Here is a 19212-nt window from a genome sequence, read left to right on the forward strand (position 1 = left end):
CCGGTCATGGGACTGAGGGACACGGACAGCGATGATAAAGAAATCGCCAAGACGATCAAACTTGACCGGAGCCGTAGAAACCTGTTCCGACCGCGCGGCGAGTTAGAAACGGACGAGAAATATGAAGAACGCACCGAGCACCAGAAACGATGGGTCGCGTGCGAGGTCCTTGCGGTACGGTCGGCTGAGCGGGTCGCGACTGCGATCCCAGACGCCACATACGCTGTAGGGCCCTGCCCTATGTTTTCGCGTTCGGAGCTAGATTAGGGTTTGATTAGTCAGCCATGTACTTAGCACAGCGGCCGCCTCTGGGCCTTCCCTCAGATTTGACCACCACCTTCACCCTTCATAGCTCATTTCTCCGTGTGTTTGCCACCTTTTCTTGTGTTCTGCTCGTTCTGCTCGACGTCTAGAGTCACCTAGACCGTCCGTTCTGTCGCCTTCGGCTCCAGAGCCTGAGCCCAGCACCCTTGACCCACCTGCACTCCTGGGTTTGTCCTGTGGATTCTCCACTTTTGGGCACCTGCCTGGGCACGACCTCACATTCTGGTGACCACCGCAGGGGGTTCTTGTGGTTGACTGTGGTCTCCAGGTCTTTTGGATGCCAGTTCGTCGGCCTCGACCTCCTCCAGATCTGCAGTCAGAGGTACATCCACACGTTCATCGTGCCATCCATCCCCTTCCCGCCGTCCGTTCGCCTCGATCCTGGTATCATTCGATCCGTCTCGTCAAGACCTTTCGATCGAGGACTTTCTCGCGTCGATACGCCCCGAACTCATCGCACAGTCGTCCGAGGACACGAAGAGCTGCCCAGGGAGACCAGGAGAGCGAAGACTCGGCCACATCTCCGTCGGTTTTCGTCGTACGCACTTCGTTCCTTTCGCGCTCGAAAGCCCTTGCGTCCCCCGTCATATCGCGGCCAACACGCCCGATTTCCGCCGCCGGACGCCCCAGGCCGTTTCGCTCGAAGACGCCGTCCTCCTCCTCCCCATCAAGGCATCTCCCGCCCCGTTGGTCCGCGACGCCGCCGCCGATTTCCGCACGGCTGGGCTCGTTTCGTGCGTGTCGTCCGTGGCTTTCCAGCGCGCCCCTCCGCGTCGTGACGCGTGCCGTCGTCGTCGACCTACGTCGCGATCGCTGCCGCCCTCGACTTGGACAGCGCTCTCCAGCCTCAGGCTTCGACTTCGCGCCGATCCCGGCTTCTTTCGCCACGCGAGCGCCGCCGCCTCGAAGCTGTCGTCATAGGTTTCTTGGCGATTGCTTCCGCGTCGCAATCGGAGCCCGTGCGCTTCCTCGACGTCGCCCTGACCCTTCGCGCCCGCCCACGGACTCCTCCGGCCGACTGTCGCCCTGCCCTTCCCCGAGTTCTCCACCGTTCGACGCCCGTCCGGGTTTGTTTTGTGCGCATTTTCCCCCTCTTTTCGACGAGCCGCCCCGTTCCGCGATCTGCCCTGTTGTTGTTCCGCTGCGCGTCGTCTTGTGCGACAGAAGAGCGCTCGTCATGTCGCCGACTTGATGCTCCCGTCTTTCGACGGTTCGGAGCTCGTTTGCGACACGGCTGGGTTCCCTCTCTTCCCCTCGTCAAGAGCTTTCCGACGCATCCTCATGCACGCCGGTACGCTCACCGTATCGTCCACGACCGCCGCCGCATCATTGCCTCCACGCTATCTGCCCCTTCCTCGACCCTCGCGATTTTGAGCACCGCGGCCCCATCTCCAGTCCGTTCCGCCCGCGATTTGGCACGCGAGCTCCCCTCGTTACCCCTCATTGAACGCGCCCTCGCCGCCGCCAAGAAACGCAGCCGTTCACTCGCCGCAGTCGCTGCCATCTCCTTGCCGCCTCTGGTCACCCTCAGACCCGGACTCGACGCGCCGCCTCCCCAGTTCCGCTACGATCGCGCTGCAAGTTAGAGCGTTGATAGCCCTCGTCACCCCCTTTCGAACTCGCCCGCCACCGTCTCGCCCGCCGCACTCGTTCGCTCGCTGTGCGCTGTGCAAGAGCGCCCGCGGTCAGCCCCTCTTTCCCTCCTTCCGGTGCTCGATCTCGCCCGCCCCGCCTCTGTAGAAGACGCCACCAGATCGGTTCGATGCGCGTCGTTGAGACCTTCCGAACGAGGCCTTGGACGCAACAATTGGAGGAGATCTGCGTCGCTGACGACACAATCTGCGTTGTCCCTCTCGCCGCCCCGCTGCCTCCCGCGTACGCCCCCGCATCTCGCCCGTCCCACGTCCGCTTGTCGCGCGATTTGGCGCATAGGTGTGCATCGAACACGTCATTCGAACGCCGCCTCGCGCGTCACGATGCGTGGTCTCCTGGACGTCCGGCAAGGTGTTCTCCGCCCCGCCCTCTACGCTCTCCCCTCGTGCTGCCGACTTTGCCGCTCCGTACCGCCGCCGCCGTCGATCTCGCCTGTTCGACGTAAGGTTTGGACGCCAGACAGCCCTCGTTGCCCCCACTCGATCGTGCTCAACGGCGCCTTACCCGCCTCGCTCGTTCGGTCGTTGTGTGCTGTGCAAGAGCGCCTGCCGCTGGCGCCCCTTCCTCCTCTGTTCAGTGCGCGATCTCGCCCGTCCCGCCGCCGTAGAAGACGCGGCCGGGCTCGTTCGGTGCGCGTCGTCAAGGCCGTTCGAACGCGCGCTTGGCCGTAGGATTTGGAGGAGATTTGGTTGGGTGGTGCTTGGATTTTCGTAAGTCCGCTTTGCCTTGCCCCCGCCTCTTGCGTCCCCCAGTCTCGCCCTCGCATCTCGCCCGTTCCGCATCCATTTGGCACGCGATTTGGCACGCTCGTGCGCTTCGATCTCCCCGTTCGAACGCCCCCTTCCGCGTTGCGATCTGCGCACCCCCCGATCTTCGGTGCGGCCGTCTCTGCTGCGGCCGCCACGCTTTCTCCCCTGCACATCGTCGACTTCACCACGCCTCCCACGGACTCGATACGCTATCCCCAAATCCATTACGTACTCGTCGACTTCCTGCTAGTTTCCCTTTCACCCCTATCGCTTACAGCCGCCCCCTTTCTCTTTCTGAAGGCTTATCGCTTATCGATCACGCTCGCTCGCTCGAAAGGAATCCCGGACCTCTACGATATCGCTCGAAAGGATTTACGGACCTCTACGATATCTCGCGCGCTCATTTACTTTACGATACTCTCGCGTTTTGCCTAGCAGTTGACCGAGGACGGTCAAGATTTCAGTTGGGGGGAGATGTAGGGCCCTGCCCTATGTTTTCGCGTTCGGAGCTAGATTAGGGTTTGATTAGTCAGCCATGTACTTAGCACAGCGGCCGCCTCTGGGCCTTCCCTCAGATTTGACCACCACCTTCACCCTTCATAGCTCATTTCTCCGTGTGTTTGCCACCTTTTCTTGTGTTCTGCTCGTTCTGCTCGACGTCTAGAGTCACCTAGACCGTCCGTTCTGTCGCCTTCGGCTCCAGAGCCTGAGCCCAGCACCCTTGACCCACCTGCACTCCTGGGTTTGTCCTGTGGATTCTCCACTTTTGGGCACCTGCCTGGGCACGACCTCACAACGCGCCACCGCACTACGGAAACGTAGCAACTGGTGGTGGCGCACCAGATCCTGGATCAGACCCGTCAACGACGAATTCGTCATACAACACGCCGACGGCAGGCTCAAACAAGACCATACCACGATCACGTCGTACCTCGGCAACCAACACAAACGAATTACCAACTGAGAGCTTGTACCAGGCTCTATTGCACCACCCCAGGCCCAACTATGGGACTGTCGTAGCGCAAGATCAGGGCACGCAGCCAACGGTAATACAACCTGTGAAGCAACCAGTCACCTATGGCGGCCCCAATACGCAATATGCAAACACACCACCTATCATGACACCCACGGTGGAGCAAACCTACAGGAACGTACCGGTAGCACACGCGTCCGGCACGTGCCGTAGCGCGCCCCCGCCACGAGCTGCAAACACACCCCGGCCACCAACGATGTACCACTCAGCAGTGAGGGACACACGCGGAACAAACGCAGTGCCAACACGACAGCCGCCGGCAAGTGTTCGAAGTGAGAGCGCCCCGTACGCACGGGATGCGCTATACTACGAGGACGACGAAGACGATCCGTTCAGTTACCCGGGAGACGAGAAAGATGCGAACACCCGATACCTCACCGAGCAGATCCTGTATATTCGGGATCTAGTTGGCGAAGCGTTGAGGGCGCCACCCCCTGATGCACCGGGGATGAAGAACTGGAAAGGCATTTCAGTGACAGTCAAATACGGAGGACAAGATGATGCGAAGCTGTTCGTACGCTTTGTGAAAGATCTGCTCCGTGTCTTGTTCCTGAACAGAACGCTCGACGAAAGCGCGGTCGAGTACCATGTACCGCTACTTGGTCAATACCTTGAGGAGGATGCACGCGACTGGTTCGACCGGACGATCAATGACATCCGGGCGACTAACTACGGCTGTACGCTGGAACAAGCACTGTGTCTGATGTTCAAGAGATTTGTACACCGATCACCAGCCATCCAGGCCGCAGCTGAGTTCGACCGACTGCGTTATGACCGAAGGAGGGGAGTGGAAGCAATGTACGAAGAAATGATGCAACTCTCCCGCGAGATGCCGTGCCCTCCGGACAAATACACGTTCAGTCACAAATTGATGAACAAGCTGCCAAGGGAGATGTCTGACGCGCTCGTGCGTCACTACAACGTTCACGTCGGGGTATCAAGCCCGGCCGAGATCAAGCGGGCCGCCGTGCAGGAAGAAAACAAAATGATCGCGATTTCGGAGCACCAGCGCGAGCGCTGGCCATGCGAGAATGCGCGTGACGACGCCAGGGCTCGAGGACACACCACCCCCAATATGGACGATACCAGGGTTACAAAGAGGCCCATCAGGAACATAGACAACGTTCCCCGAGACGCGACGCGCCGTGCGAGCATTGGGCACGACCGCGGCACGAACCCTACCGCCGCAACGATGCACCCGAGAAATCACGAGACAAGCCCCGGGAAGGGGACCGCGTCAGGCCAGGTGGATACCGGCGGGAGGACCAACCCCGTGAACAGCGCGGGAACAGTGCGAAGCCAGAATTCACGCGCGATCGCGGCCGTGAACAGCACAAGCCCGACTACGGCGTCAACCGTAACCGCGACGAGCAGAAGCCTGCATATGGCACGAAGCTAGATGGTGCCCGTTCCGGGAACTGCCATACGTGTGGAAAACCGGGGCACTGGAGCAAGGACTGCCCCAGAAGTCGCGCCCTAGATTGCAGGCAGCGCGCGTGGGCAACGAGGACCAGGCTGACGAGGATCCGCAAGATCGCGACAACCGGGGAGCCAGGTCGCGTAGCCCGTCCCCAGCGGAGCATGGATACCAAGATGACTATGACGCGCGGGACACTGATAACGAGTCGAACCATAGCTCGTTCGTATGCGTGCCAAGCGAGAGGTCAGGGAGCGATGACGCTCCCTGGTCCCCCGAGGACGAATACGCTGAGGCGGAACAATGGGGAGGAAGTCAGTATGACAGCGAGCGTAGCAACGACTCGTCACCGCGGTTCGCTGGCATGCGACTATACTCCCTGAGGGATACGGCAGAGGGCCCCGAAGAAGAACACGAGACTCCTCGACCAGAGGAAGACGCACCTCGCGTGTTCGGCCGCGTCGACTACGCGGACGATGTAATATGGCACACATCAGCTGGAATAGTGCACAGCGCCGCCGCATGGACGGGACCAACATGCCGCCCACGTTCGCGGAGGCGCGAGCTGCGAACACGGCTACACCTGGCGAGAGTGAGGACGAGGCCATGTCAGAAGATAGTGAAGGACCACCACCACTCGAAGACTGCCCACGAGAGACAATGTCGGATGACTGTCATGTCGGAGCCATCACCTATGCCACTGCAAGTCAATTTCCAACTGCCAGATGGAGCATACGCACCAGAACATTACAGCGCGCGATGGCAACAAGTGGTAGATGAGGGCGGTGACACCCGGGTGGCATTCGACGAGATCCGGCATGCGTACGAGGAGGTAGCCATGATCGCCGCCCAAGAACAGCGAGACCGGCTGCGAATGCAAGCTCGGCTCGTAGAGGCAGAAGCTAGGGCAGGACAAGCAGAATACCTGCTGCGCCATGCACAAGGATCAGCGACGTACGGGTACTCAATGCTGGAAGAGACACTCGCCCGGGAACGCGCATGGATCAGTGGCCAACAGGCAGACAGCACTGTAGAACACGTCCGACAGTCCCGACGAATGCTCTTGAACAACTTGAGAGTACGGTACTACCCCCTGCAAGCGAACGACATGAGCGACGATGAGTACGAAGCGGCGGAGATCAACTTCCCTGCACAAGTACATGTCGCTGTTGAGGAACTCATGCAAGAACTGAGTGCCAATATGTCGCCACCGGAACACCTGGGAGAAGACATTCGTGCGCCCGGCAACGATGATCAAACAGAGGGAGGTGGAACGGGATCGCAGGACGTCACTATGCACGCCGCTCGGATCGAGGATGGAGGCCAACAGGACCTGGTCACCAGGGCGCGCACGGGACATCGCCCGTCGCTTCCCCGTCTGTCAACAACGTGTCTGACTGCGTACGTAAGAATCGGTGCGCTTGATGCACTGGTACTATTTGACTCCGGATCCACAACGGACTCGATCACACCCGACTTCGCACGTGCAGCTGAGGTCAAGACTTACGGACTGGATAATCCAGTCACACTTCAGCTGGGATGCGTCGGAAGCCGCTCACGAATAATTCACGGGGCGAAGGTACCCGTCCAACTGGGCAGCACGCAGTCCGAGGTTTATGTCGACATCGTAAACTTAGACCGGTATGACGCTATTCTGGGAACACCATACATGCGGGCACACAACGTGAAGCTCGACTTCGGTGCAGGAACCATTGAGGTTGGAAACGACCGCATTCACGCACTGGAACCACGCGAGGAAGATCGCGCCGCTCGCCGCCGTGACCGCCGGGTCCCTCCGGGCCCTCCGCGAGCGCACGCGCCGACGCGCGCGGACGATTGACTAGAAGACGGCGAGCTACCAGGAAAGACGGCGCGCGTCGACCTACGTAGCAACAAGATCGTGCCGACGCCGAAACATCCGACTGAAGCCGATCTCGAGAAAATACGCGCAATATTTCTGAAAGAATACGACGACCTTATGCAACCAGTCCCGCCCGAACTGCCTCCGTTTCGTGAAGTGAACCACACCATCCCTTTAATAAACCCTGATATGCAATACAAGTACTACCATATGCCTCGATGCCCCAAAGCGCTTCGCCCGTTACTTACTGAGAAAACCACAAGATATATCAACGCCGGCTGGTGGGTACCTGGAAGAGCCTCACAAGCCGCGCCTATTCTCGCTTTATTCAAGAAAGACAAATCTCTCCGTACCGTTGTCGACCTTCGGCAGCGTAATAATAATACAGTCAAGGATGTCACACCCTTCCCTGATCAGGATCAAATCCGGGATGACGTAGCACGAGCGCGGTATCGCACCAAGCTCGACATGTCAGATGCCTACGAACAGATCCGGATCGTGGAGAATGACGTGGATAAGACTGCCTTCGCTTCAATTCATGGGACGTTTTACAGCAGAGTCATGCAACAGGGCGACTGCAATGCACCATCTACATTCCAGTCACTAATGACTGCCGTATTTCGCGAACGTATTTCGATCTGCGTACATGTGTACCTTGACGACATCTTCATATATACCAACACCATTGAAGAACACGTCGAAGCGCTCCACTGGGTATTCAAGCAACTACGCAGGGAGCGACTGTTCCTTAGTCGGAAGAAGGTTGCTATACTCGCCATAACCATGGATTGCTTAGGGCATCAAATAGACAAGCATGGCCTGCACGCCGATCTAGACAAGATGGTCCGTGTGCGTGCTTGGCCAACGCCGAAGAACTACAACGAGGTTCAACAGTTCCTTGGCTTAGTGCAATACCTCGCACACTTCATGCCAGATGTGTCGTCATGGGCTGGCACGCTGTCCGCGATCACGCGTAATGGTCAGAAGTTCGAGTGGCGACCAGTGCATCAAGTAAGCTTCGAAAACATCAAGCACCTGGCCTGTAAGGTCCCCATATTACGCCCAATAGACCCAGGTGAACCGAACCCGATCTGGGTGATCACCGACGCCTCCACGACCGGCGTGGGTGCCGTGTATGGCCAAGGACCAGAATGGCAGTCATGTCGCCCCGCGGGTTTTATGTCCAAAAAGTTCACTGTGGCGCAACATTCGTACTTCACATTCGAAACAGAAGCACTGGCGGTCGTCAAGGCACTTATGCGCTGGCACGACAAATTGATCGGCCGAAAATTCAAGATCATAACCGATCACAGAGCACTACTGTTTCTCAACTCTGCATCGTCACTACCACCTCGGATCGCACGATGGGCGGAATTCCTGTCCAGATTCGACTTCGAAGTTGTGCACGTACCTGGCGAAACGAACCGTGTGGCGGACGCACTGTCCCGCATGTTCGCAAGCGAAGGGGACAATACTGACCGACCGGCGTACGACTTCGTCGCGGCAGACCTCCGCCTGGACCCCACGGGCGAGACATTGCCCGAAGCACGAATGCTAGAAATCCGTGCGGGACGAGTATTGGACACGAAGGAGCCCCGCGTCTCGCAAGCGCAGGATATGGAAGCCGCAGCAGACGTGAATGTGCCGGCACCTGCAGCACGTATGACAGACGACCCGACCGCTATCGCGTCCTGGGCGGACCAAGATGCCCAAGTAGCTCTACTGCAGGGACAATTCGATGTTGTGAACAGCATCAAAACAGGGTACGCGAAGGATAAGTTCGCGCAGAAGATATTGGACGCACCAACAGACCACGAGAGATTCTGTGTCAAGCACGGCGTGATCTATCACGTTTTGAAGTCCGGGGAACAAGTCGCATTGGTCCCAGACGTCAAGATCGGTGGGCGTCGTCTGACAGAACGCATCCTCGACGCGGTACACCAGCAAATCGGACACCTCGGACTCCGTCGAACAAGCGACTACGTCCGGCGTCTGTACTGGTGGCCGACCGTGGGCCACGAAATAGCGAAGTTCTGCAGTAGCTGCCCTACCTGCCAAATGACGAAGTCCTCGACACAACGTCCTGCCAGACTCCTCCACAGTCTGCCTGTGCCGAACCGGCCATGGCAGAGCATAGCGATGGACTTCGCAGGCCCGTTCCCATCTAGTGACGATTTCGACTACCTCTGGGTAGTTATCGACCGGTTTACTTCGTTGCTGCACCTGGTTCCACTGAAGACTACCACTCGAGCCAGTGAACTGGCTGGACTATTCCTGAAGGAGATCGTGCGCCTGCATGGTCTACCGGAGTCAATCGTGTCCGATAGAGATCCCAAGTTTATCTCGAAATTCTGGCAGGAACTGCATCGGTTAATGGGCAGCAAGCTCCTAATGTCAACGGCGTATCATCCCCAAACCGATGGCGCCTCCGAGCGTGCTGTCCAGACAACGTCGCAGATCCTACGAACGCTTGTCCGGCCCGATCAACGAGACTGGGTGGAAAAACTCCCATTCGTTGAGTTTGCAATCAACTCTAGCCGCAACGCATCGTTGAGATTCGCGCCGTTCGAGCTCACGTACGGATACCTACCACGCATGATTCGGGAAGCGAACCCAGACCCGACCATGCCGGGCGTACGGGCATTCGCGGACAGAGCGATCGAGATGCTACGTGAAGCGCATGACGCGATCATAGCGAGCCGTGTGGCCCACACCACACATGCGAACCGAACACGAAGGGAGGAAAACCCAGGGAACGATACTGCTGTATTTGCTGTAGGCAAACTAGCGTACATATCGACGGAGAACTTGCGCCTCCCCAAGCAGCGCGCGCACAAGCTGTTACCCAAGTTTGTCGGGCCGTTTGAGATCATCGAGGCGCACCCGGAAAAGTCAACCTACACCCTACGACTGCCCCCAGACCTACAACGGCGGCGGATCCACGCGAAGTTCCACGTGTCCCGGCTGCGACCCCACGAACCGAATGACGAGTCCATGTTCCCTCGCCGCGATGCGCGGGTATTCTACGATTTTGGGGAAGATCCCGACAATGAGTACTTTGTCGATGACGTGCTGGCACACGAATGGCGCGGCGCGTCAGTATACTTTCTCGTGCAATGGACGAGCGGGGAGCCTACCTGGCTACCCTACAGCGAAGTAAAGGACCTCGAGGCACTCAGCCGCTACTACGAGTTACTGGGGATCAAGCATTGGCGATCTCTACCCCGGGGCGCCCGAGCCGGTCAGGTGATCGTGCCGGATCACGCTACAGCAGCCGCGTCACGGGGTAATATGCTTGAGGATCAGGTTCAAGCAGAGGCAGACCATCCGGTGCATGTAGTGGGTACAATGAATTCGGTAGATCACGAAACAGCGGAGCTTGGCCGCGGGCATCGACGCAAGCGGCCGAGCCGCAGAATGCTTGAGGCGTGGGAACATGCCCCCTGAGCAGACCCCGCGATCAGGAGCACACCGAGACCCAAGCAGGATGACGCCGTGACACATAAGGCGGTGTCCTTCTTCTCAAACCGCGCTCGCCCACCACCCCACCGTGCCCCGTTCTCTTCACTTTGCTACCCGACGCGAGCCCCATTGCTTTCTTGTTCCTTATTCAACAGCCTTATTCTGCACTACACTGCGCCCAACTGCCCGCAACATGCCCGAACGTACGCATGCCCCGATGATGACTACGGGGTTCTGCCCTGCACCTGACACAGCTACCGCCCCCACGCCTGCAGCGCTTCCAAACACGCTCGCCGGGCCTCAAGTAGACGACATAGGCGGTAACGCCACTACTCGGGACGACACGATGATGGGCTGCGACACGGGGGACGTCCTCACGCACGGGACGCCGGAGGCCCTCCAGGGAGCTGCGCTTGAACGCCTGTTCGTTAAGTGCCTTCCGGCGCAAGTCTATCCCTGGATCTATGCACCGAGGACGGACGCCCTGCTCCACGAGGACGGGTGTGATGGTTGCGATTGGTACGAAGGCCATCTCAAGTGTGCACGATTCTACAACATCCCCTCCTTCGTACAAGCAGAGGCCGAACGGCGCTCCATGTGCTGCACCAAATCCTATCAAGATGGCCGTGCAGATGGCATGGCCGAGCTCCACACGTATGTGACGCCCCCGCTCTGCGACGTCGAAGAGTCCTTGCGAGCCAAGATCCGCCGGCTGGAGGCGTCGGAGCGTGATCTACGCTTCCTGCTTGCCAAACTGAAGCCAGTGCTGCCAGGCCATGCGGTGGGACTGCTCGAGGAGTACGATACCGACCCAGGTGTCAGGATTGGCGTCGACGCGGCCCTCGCAGCGCGGGATCCGACCGCGGAGCTTGCGGACCTCTACTACGACATTCTCAACGAACACCGCACCAACAAGCGAGGCGCAGCATCGCGCGATCTGGCAGCACAGTGCAGCGCGATCAAGGATATCCTCAACGCAAACGCGCCGCGGTCTGACTCTAGAATGGAGCCCCGTACGGGAGACCTCCTGCCGCCGCCGCGTTCGGAACCACGGGAGATGGTGTCCAAGGCGCCGGACGTGCCATCCGGTCCACGACCGCTCCCCGAGGAAGATGTCGAGATGGCCGAAGCACACTACCACCGCGCTGCGTCCCAACCGGCGCGGTCCACTCGGAAGCAACCATCAAAGCTGAGCAAACAGGAACAGGTGCTCGACGAAATTATCGACCGCTACGACACAGCGCACGAAGAACCTCAACGCGGTCGCACCCCGGTGCCGCGCACGCAGGCCACTCCCTCGCAGACCCATGCACCCCCGCCGCGCGGCCGCACGCCCCCACCGCGCGCTCGTACGCCACCCGCGCCGCGCGGCCGCACACCTGCAGCTCGCCCGCGTACGCCGCCTCCACGTCCACGGCATCGTCGCCCTCGCTCGCAGGGACGACCACCACGTGGAGAGACCTACGTTGCCTCGGGACATCGCACTGGCAATAACGGCTCCAATGGAGGCCCAAGCACCGCACAAGAGGCGTCGCCAGTGGGACGCGGAAGGCAGGATGAGCGCGTGTCACCCACGTGCCGTCCGCGCTCCTACGACCGCAACAGCCGACCTCAGGACTCGTTCAGACCGAGGACGCTGTCGAGGGGGGGAGGGGGCCCGCCACCGCCAAACGCGGCAGCAAGCACGGGCACCACCCAGAACATCCCCGCCAAACGTAGGATCGAAGACTCCATCCACGCAGACGTGAAGCGTCCCAAGACCAACGATGCCCAGCCGCAAATGACGCCAGTCAACGTCCCAACACTCAGCGATGGACTGAAGGTGTGGATGGACTACTGGGAAACAAAGCCATCGCAACCCCGTGGTGTACGTCGCATCGCCAAAGGCAACGTGAAGATCAACCCATTCACGATGTCCGGACACATCTGGACGCAGATTATGTCACGCAAGTACATGCTCACTCACCATGGAACACGGACACCGTTCCTCGAGTCACTGGCGCAAGTCCTAAGCGACGAAAGACGTGCGATCAAGAAGCAGCTCCGCAAAGGTACAGTACAAGAGTACCCGAAGATCTGCGAGTGGCCGAATAACGAGCTGGCCGACTTCGATACTGTCGTACGCGTGTGTCAAGACTCGCGGCTGACAAAAGCCGATCTCACCAGTGTACTGTGCATCTGGGCCCGCGCATTCCTCCAGGAGGACGACTCGGACCCGGACGAGGATGAGCCTGCTCGCGCGGCACCTCACAGTAGCAGTAAGGATCAGTCAGCCGCCGCGATGGAGGAGAACCACCCCATGGACGCTGCCAACTCATTGGCTCGCGACGCAGCACCCTTCGCGTACGGAGCATCCCCTGCCACGCACGACAGCTCCGTCACGAGAGGCGAACTTTCCGCGGCCTCAGCGTCAGGAGGAGCTAGGAACGGACAAGAACGGCGCGGCACACCCCATCCCGGCTACCCACAGCGCGCGGCCCGCTCTCCCAACATCGCTCGAGATGAGGAGATGGCCAACGCGTCGGACGAGTAGTCCGCACAAGTTTGCCAGCTCGCCCCGCGCTCCGCTCTCCTACGCGTGCTACTCCATCGGGCTCACCCACGGGCGCTCAACCCTCCGCACCTGTACCACGCACTCAAGATCCACGCAGAAGTATCTAATCGCACTGGTCTTCGGCTCAAGCTCGCTACGCAGTCGCGTCAGACCCGGGATTCGCCCTAGAGGGGGAGGATGTCAGGACGGAGATCGGATAGACGCCAGGTCGTGGCGGCACACGCGGCACGACCCACATGGACATCTCCATTGCGTTGTAGTGGCGCACTATGGTTACACGTTTCATGCTACAGTATATATTACAGCTGGTGTCGCCTGAGGACACCAGCTCAACTCTACTTTGTACCCCACACTACCTTGATTATTCACTTGGTTCAGTGTCTCGTACAGCCCGAGCTCACCAACACCCTTACACTATGCCTTTCTCCCTCATCGATATCCTCCGCATCATTGTCACTCACTCCCTTCCCCCGATCTCCTCAACCCCGAGCCTTTGCCATAGGCGCTCGGCATCGAAAGACGACGAGCTTGCCGCGCGTACTTGACCTCATCCTCGTTGCTCTCCGCCATCGTCCTTCGCACGCGAACACTGTGCGCCTATTGGACGTCGTTACTTTGCAAGTCACGGTCGTGCTCGCGCGCTGCGCTCCTTCGCATCGTCTCCTCCTCCGACTCAATTCCTGACTCACATTCCTTCCGCTCGACCTTCGCACACCCTTCGACTTCACCTACTCGCTCAGCCGTCCCAGTTGGTTCCTTCGCTGCAACATCTGATCATCGCCGCCACTGGTCTTAAGCACCATTTCCATCCGATCAGGGAGGCAGGAGCTGCCGAAAGCAGTCCGCAATCGGGAGACATCGTATTTGGTCGATTTCTTCAAGTACGCTTTTCATTTGTCCTTCAGCGTTCTCCCCTCCTCTGTCCCTTCCTATCACGTCCGTTACACCCACGTCGTTACCGTTGCGTCGCTGCCATTCTGCACCCTCGAAGCCGCTATCGCGCACCTTTCGTTTCCCCGTCCCGTTCTCCCTCCACCCCACATCGCGCGGCCGCGCTCCGTCCTCGCGCGCGCGGCCTGCCGCTCAATCGGACCGCGATTGTTCACTCGCGCTCGCGTCTCATCGTCTCGCACTCGCAGTCCTGTTCTCCCTCTATCCCCTCCTTTCCATTCCCTCACTGCCGTTTTCCCACTTCGTTACCTTCACCTCCTGCCTTGCCACGCTATCTTGCCATTGTTTTCCTCATTGTCTTGAGAATTTTTTCGAGCCTATACTGTCGTTCCCTTGAAGAGGGGATGGTGTCATGGGCTTGGCTATACTTCATTGCATTACTCATTCTCGCCGCGCCCATGACAGTGTCGTAGTATTGGAGCTCCACTTCTCCTATCTACAGTAGTACTTAGTCTCCGCATTCGCATTGTCTTACGCTAGCGAGCAACACAGCTCTTTCCCCCGTTTCGCCCTTCCGCTCCGCGCGCGACCGTCACAAACGGGAAGAGCCGAAGACGTAATACGCAGGCGCTCAGGGAGCTTATCAACCCGACTGTCAATCACGCTTCCCCATCCCCATCACCACCTACCACGTTATGCATCAGGAAAACCCCAAAATGCGAATTCGCACTAATGGTGCTAATTTAGCTGATTATCAGCCATTAGCGCGGATTATCGATTAGTGTCTAATTAGATCGGTCCCCTGCGAATTCGCACCATTAGACAGAATAGTTCAACAATTAGCCATACACTACTCTGGGGAGTTGGGCATGAGTAGATGTGTTAGAGACACAGTTAGGCGGGGTTTAGCAACCATAAGCACAATTAGACACAGATAGGCACACTTTAGAGATGATAATCACACGACTAGTCACACATTCGGAGGGCTCAAAGCAGATATATTTAAATGCAGGGACACAAGTACTATGCTACGGTGACGCGGGCGCGACGGGCGAGGTGGGCAAAGTGCCACACGGGGACGAGACGTGGGTGAACAAAGATGAGGTGAGGGCAGACGGACAACGCACAGGACGATGCAGCGCGAGCGACGAGGGGGTGAACGTGGGTGATGTGGGGGCAAGACACAGCCAACGTGAGGGCGAACGCGGGCAAGATAGGCGATGCAAGCGATATGGGGAAGGGATGACGTCGACGCGGGGGTTAGACAGGCTAAGGCGAGCGACGCTGACCAGGTGACGATGCTGACGCGAGGCATGCGAGGTGAGATAGTTCCCATAGTTCCACATGTCTATTCACTGCCTTGTATTCCCTTATCTCTTCCATTCCGTTCTTCTACGCTTCTCTCTTTGTTCCCTTGTTCTACTTTCGGACTCTCTTTTGTCTTGAGCGCACAGCCCGTACAGCCTCGTATCCATCTTCTGTCCGGTCTGACCTCTGCGCCACTTATGTCCTCCATCATTCGCTTACGTATGGAGCTCCTGAACTAGATATAAGGAGGACTCTGGCTCGCACTGCTCTTCAGTCGTTCTATCACTGACTGAGGAGTAAGTACCCCACTCTATGCGCTCCTTTATACATATGCTTACTGTATCTGTAGTCACTCCCCTTTGTGTGCTTACAGGTACTACTTATGCCCTCAATAGAGTTGTTCTATCACTGACTGAGGATCGCTCCTCTTTGTGTGCTTACAGTCGGTCCCTTGCCTTACTCAGAGTTCATCACACCTATTGAGGCTTCCGAGCAGCCAATCAGTCGGGATGACCAACTGCGCGGATAGAGTTGTTGGCCGGGAGCGGGGTAGTGTTCTCAGAGTGTGGTACTCGAGCTCAACAGACCCAGGAAGACTGCGATACGCCTAGAACCGTATAGTTCTGGCAGGTATGCAGGGTAGGGGAAGAGCAGGGTGAGTGGCACAGGGTGGGGGACGATGCTTGCACGAGTGGGGGCGATCCGATGCTTTGATTGTTATGGCCTGCTCCGCCTGTCTGGTTACGAGCTTCAGCGCGCGCCTGCTACGGACACTTAGCATACGATCGCCCGCCACCATTACCTTTATATACCGTTCCCGCACCTACCGTCTCGCCACGCGATTGCCTCCTGGCTCCTCCCCGTCGCCTCTCCTTCCCGTCTCCCCGCTACCGCGAGCCTCTCCGAGGTCAAGCGCGTCCTCTAATCTGATCCCGCCTTTCCGCTCGTCTCCGACTCGCCCAACCTCCGCGCTCCCGCGCTCCGCGACCGTAACATTGATGCCAGCACTCACTGGTTAGATCTTGACCTAATGACGCGGGAGCGGGCCGCGAACGCCAATCGGAGGAGAGGGAGGGGTGGATGGGTAAAGATGGAGGTTGGATGACCTTGATGTAGTGGTGCAGAGGTGTCGCCGGCACTAGGTGCAAAGCAGACGCAAACTAGAGTCACACGAGGGATGTCTAGCCCACAAAGACCAAGTTAACATAGCTCTACAGACATACAGGCAATCTAGATACTCACCTAGCCCACAAAGACCAAGAGGTCGAGATGAGGGCTAGGACACGAAGTGCAAGTGCTAAGAGAGTCCGCGATATGGGCGCTTAAGCGCGGGAACAACCTTCCAATATAGTAACAGGCAGAGAAAAGGCAAAGAAAAGGCGAAAAATAATACATAGGGCGAGTCCAGAGTCCGTTCCACGACAATGTGCTTGCCCACCTCCGCTCCTCCACTAATGCCCTTCACCCTGATAGTCTCCATAGATGAGATGAGTTCCTTGAATCGCAGATGGATGCTTCGTGGGCACCACCTACGTCTTGGGGTGGCTTGAGGTGGCAGAGGGGGATGAGATTGTCGCCCATGGCCACTGGGTCCCAACCTGCCGTGCGATGTGTCACCTCAGCCGTTGAGAATGCAGGAAAGCGTCATAACATGCGCCTGATGTGCTCGTCAAAGTTCTACAGCTGTCGGGGGGATCTAGGGAGGGAGAGGGTCAGAATAAACACACTCGTCTCGCTGCTAGCAATTTTTGATTTAATTTCCCTTTTTCGCGACGGCATTCAGCGCTCGTAGTGTTGCGGAGACTCGACTCAAGTCAACTCAGAGTCAGAGTCAAGCGCTACGGTGGGGTCAACCCTCAACCAGTCGTCTACTGGCGACTGTAACAACCGCCAACTAGCGTTGGGGCTGGGTTGGTGTGGAGGAGATGCAGGATGGCCCAGGTGGGCAGCCGTGGCGTAGAAGCCGGAGAGACAAATGGGAAGGGGAAAGGAAGTCGGATGACGAGTAGGGGTGTGGGGAGCCCTGGTTCGTCTGGTTGGCGGGAGCAACAGCGACCAACTCTTGAGACGACAGACAGCCGACAGCGACGGGGACCCAAAGGAGCACAGGTGATTTCCCTGGTGCATCCGTTGCGATAGCCTATCAGCAGCTACGGATGCATCTGGACGGATCTGGCGATCCATGATGCGCGCCCGTGGAGATGCGCCTCGGTGGGCGGCAAGGACACGTGGCTGTGATGCACGCCACGCGTCCCTCCCGCCGTCTTTGCTCTCCTCCCCGCCTCCTCTTCCTCCTCCTGCTCCGCCTCCACCGTCCAGGCAGACAATAGCGACTATACAGTCGTCCTTCGTCTGCTATTGGACTCCGGTGTCACCTGGTGACACCGTTCAACTCCCCTCATCCTCCTCCCTCAACCTCAACCTCAACCTCCATGCTGTCCTTCGCCCACTTTGCCGGCCGCGTCCACACAGGTCCACACCGCACGAGGACGTCCATCCGGACGTCCTCAGCATGGAGATTAGAATTAGGGGGTCGCGGCGATGTACCGCGGCCCTTGTTTTGGTGAGTCCCCCGCTCTGCCCTCCTGCACTCCCAATGCCCACCTCTCCTCTCCGGCTTCGCCCATCCGGCCTGCCGCCAGCCTTGACCTCCGTGTCTACCTCGCCCACCTCGCCGCTGCCCTCCTCCCCGTTGCCCACCTCCGCGCTGCTCTCCGCCCACCTTCGCGCTGCCCGCCTGCGCCCGCACATCCTCCTCCGCCTCCCGCACCTCCATGTCGCCCTCCTCCACGTCTCGCCCGCTTCCACGCGGCCCTCCTCCTCAACGCGCGTCGCCCACCTCTGCGTCATCACCCACCTCCATGTCGCCCGCGTCCGCGTCCGCGCCGTCTCCCGCCACCCGCATCTATGCGCCTCGCTAGGCTCCCCCTCCTTCGCCTCGTCCCGGCCCCCCATGTCCGCATCTGCGCTCCTCCTCCTCCTCCTCCTCCTCCTCCTCCGCGTCCTCCCCCTCCGCGTTGCCCACCTCCTCCGGCTCGTCCACTTCTGCCCGCGCTGCCCTCCTCTGCCTCCGCCGACGTCACCTCCTCCGCCGGCGTCGCCTCCCCCGCCAGCATCGTCTCCTCCGCTCGCGTCGCCCGCCCTTGTTGCTCTGCGCCTCCTCCCCCTTCGCACCGCACACCCCCGCCCGCGTCGCCCACCACCTACTCCGCCTCGTCCCAGCCCTCCGCGTCCCTCTCCTCTGCATCGCTTGCCTTCGCGTCGCCCGCCTCCGTGTCTCCCATGTTCACGTCGCCCACGTCCTCCGCCTTGTCCCGAGGGGCATGGTATTACTTACTAGCACACTTATGTAGTAGTTTACTAATAAATATATTTTTATCACTAATCATATACAAGATGTGGTGTGAAGCAAAGAGGGAGGCGAGCTCACTGTCGGAGACAGCGAGCTCAGGTGGTGGCGCCTGAGGCACCGGTGTCTGGACATCTGGGTGTGACGCTGTCCCAAGGGTGCGCGAGCGCGCTTGGGGAAGGCGGTGTCGAGCACAACCGGGCTGGCCAGCACCAGATGCATCCGCACCTGCTGATAGGCTGTCACAATGGATGCACCTGGCGAATCACTACTGTAGCCCAAAGGAGAGTAGGAGGGAACGCGGAAGCGACACAAAAGATGAGGGTAGCGAGCAGACAATGAATTCTTGACTTGCTTCCTTCGTATGGGAAAGGGGTGGAGATTGCTTGGGTTTGGTAGTACAGAACACGTAGACTATGAGTGACCGACTCTGCCACTGCCACAACATCCCACAACACTGATGCTCGTGACTGGAGAGTGGCTGACTGGTATGCAGACCAACTGGGAATCGGAGAGCACGCCCGAGCCGATGATCGATTGTGGATAATTGGCTCGGCAGCAGGAGACCAACCCAAGAGTCGGCTTGACCGCACAGCACATAAGAAAGCGAA

The 19212-nt window shown here is 58.9% G+C and overlaps 2 protein-coding genes across 2 annotated transcripts; both read left to right on the forward strand.

Moving 5' to 3' along the window:
* Positions 1–3955: 3955 nt before the first annotated feature.
* On the forward strand, positions 3956–5239 carry BXZ73DRAFT_106518 (uncharacterized protein; the record flags this gene model as incomplete). Its single annotated transcript, XM_048016639.1, has 4 exons — positions 3956–4436; positions 4494–5032; positions 5092–5161; positions 5226–5239. 4 exons carry the CDS (start codon positions 3956–3958, stop codon positions 5237–5239), a joined length of 1104 nt encoding a protein of 367 aa, XP_047872624.1.
* Positions 5240–10692: 5453 nt separating this feature from the next.
* On the forward strand, positions 10693–13032 carry BXZ73DRAFT_81597 (uncharacterized protein; the record flags this gene model as incomplete). The annotated part of the gene is made up of 1 exon (XM_048023530.1): positions 10693–13032. One exon carries the CDS (start codon positions 10693–10695, stop codon positions 13030–13032), a length of 2340 nt encoding a protein of 779 aa, XP_047872625.1.
* Between the last annotated feature and the right edge of the window lie 6180 nt (positions 13033–19212).

Source organism: Epithele typhae (assembly GCF_022376455.1).
Source record: "Epithele typhae strain CBS 203.58 chromosome Unknown BXZ73scaffold_85, whole genome shotgun sequence".
Lineage (NCBI taxonomy): Eukaryota > Fungi > Basidiomycota > Agaricomycetes > Polyporales > Epitheliaceae > Epithele > Epithele typhae.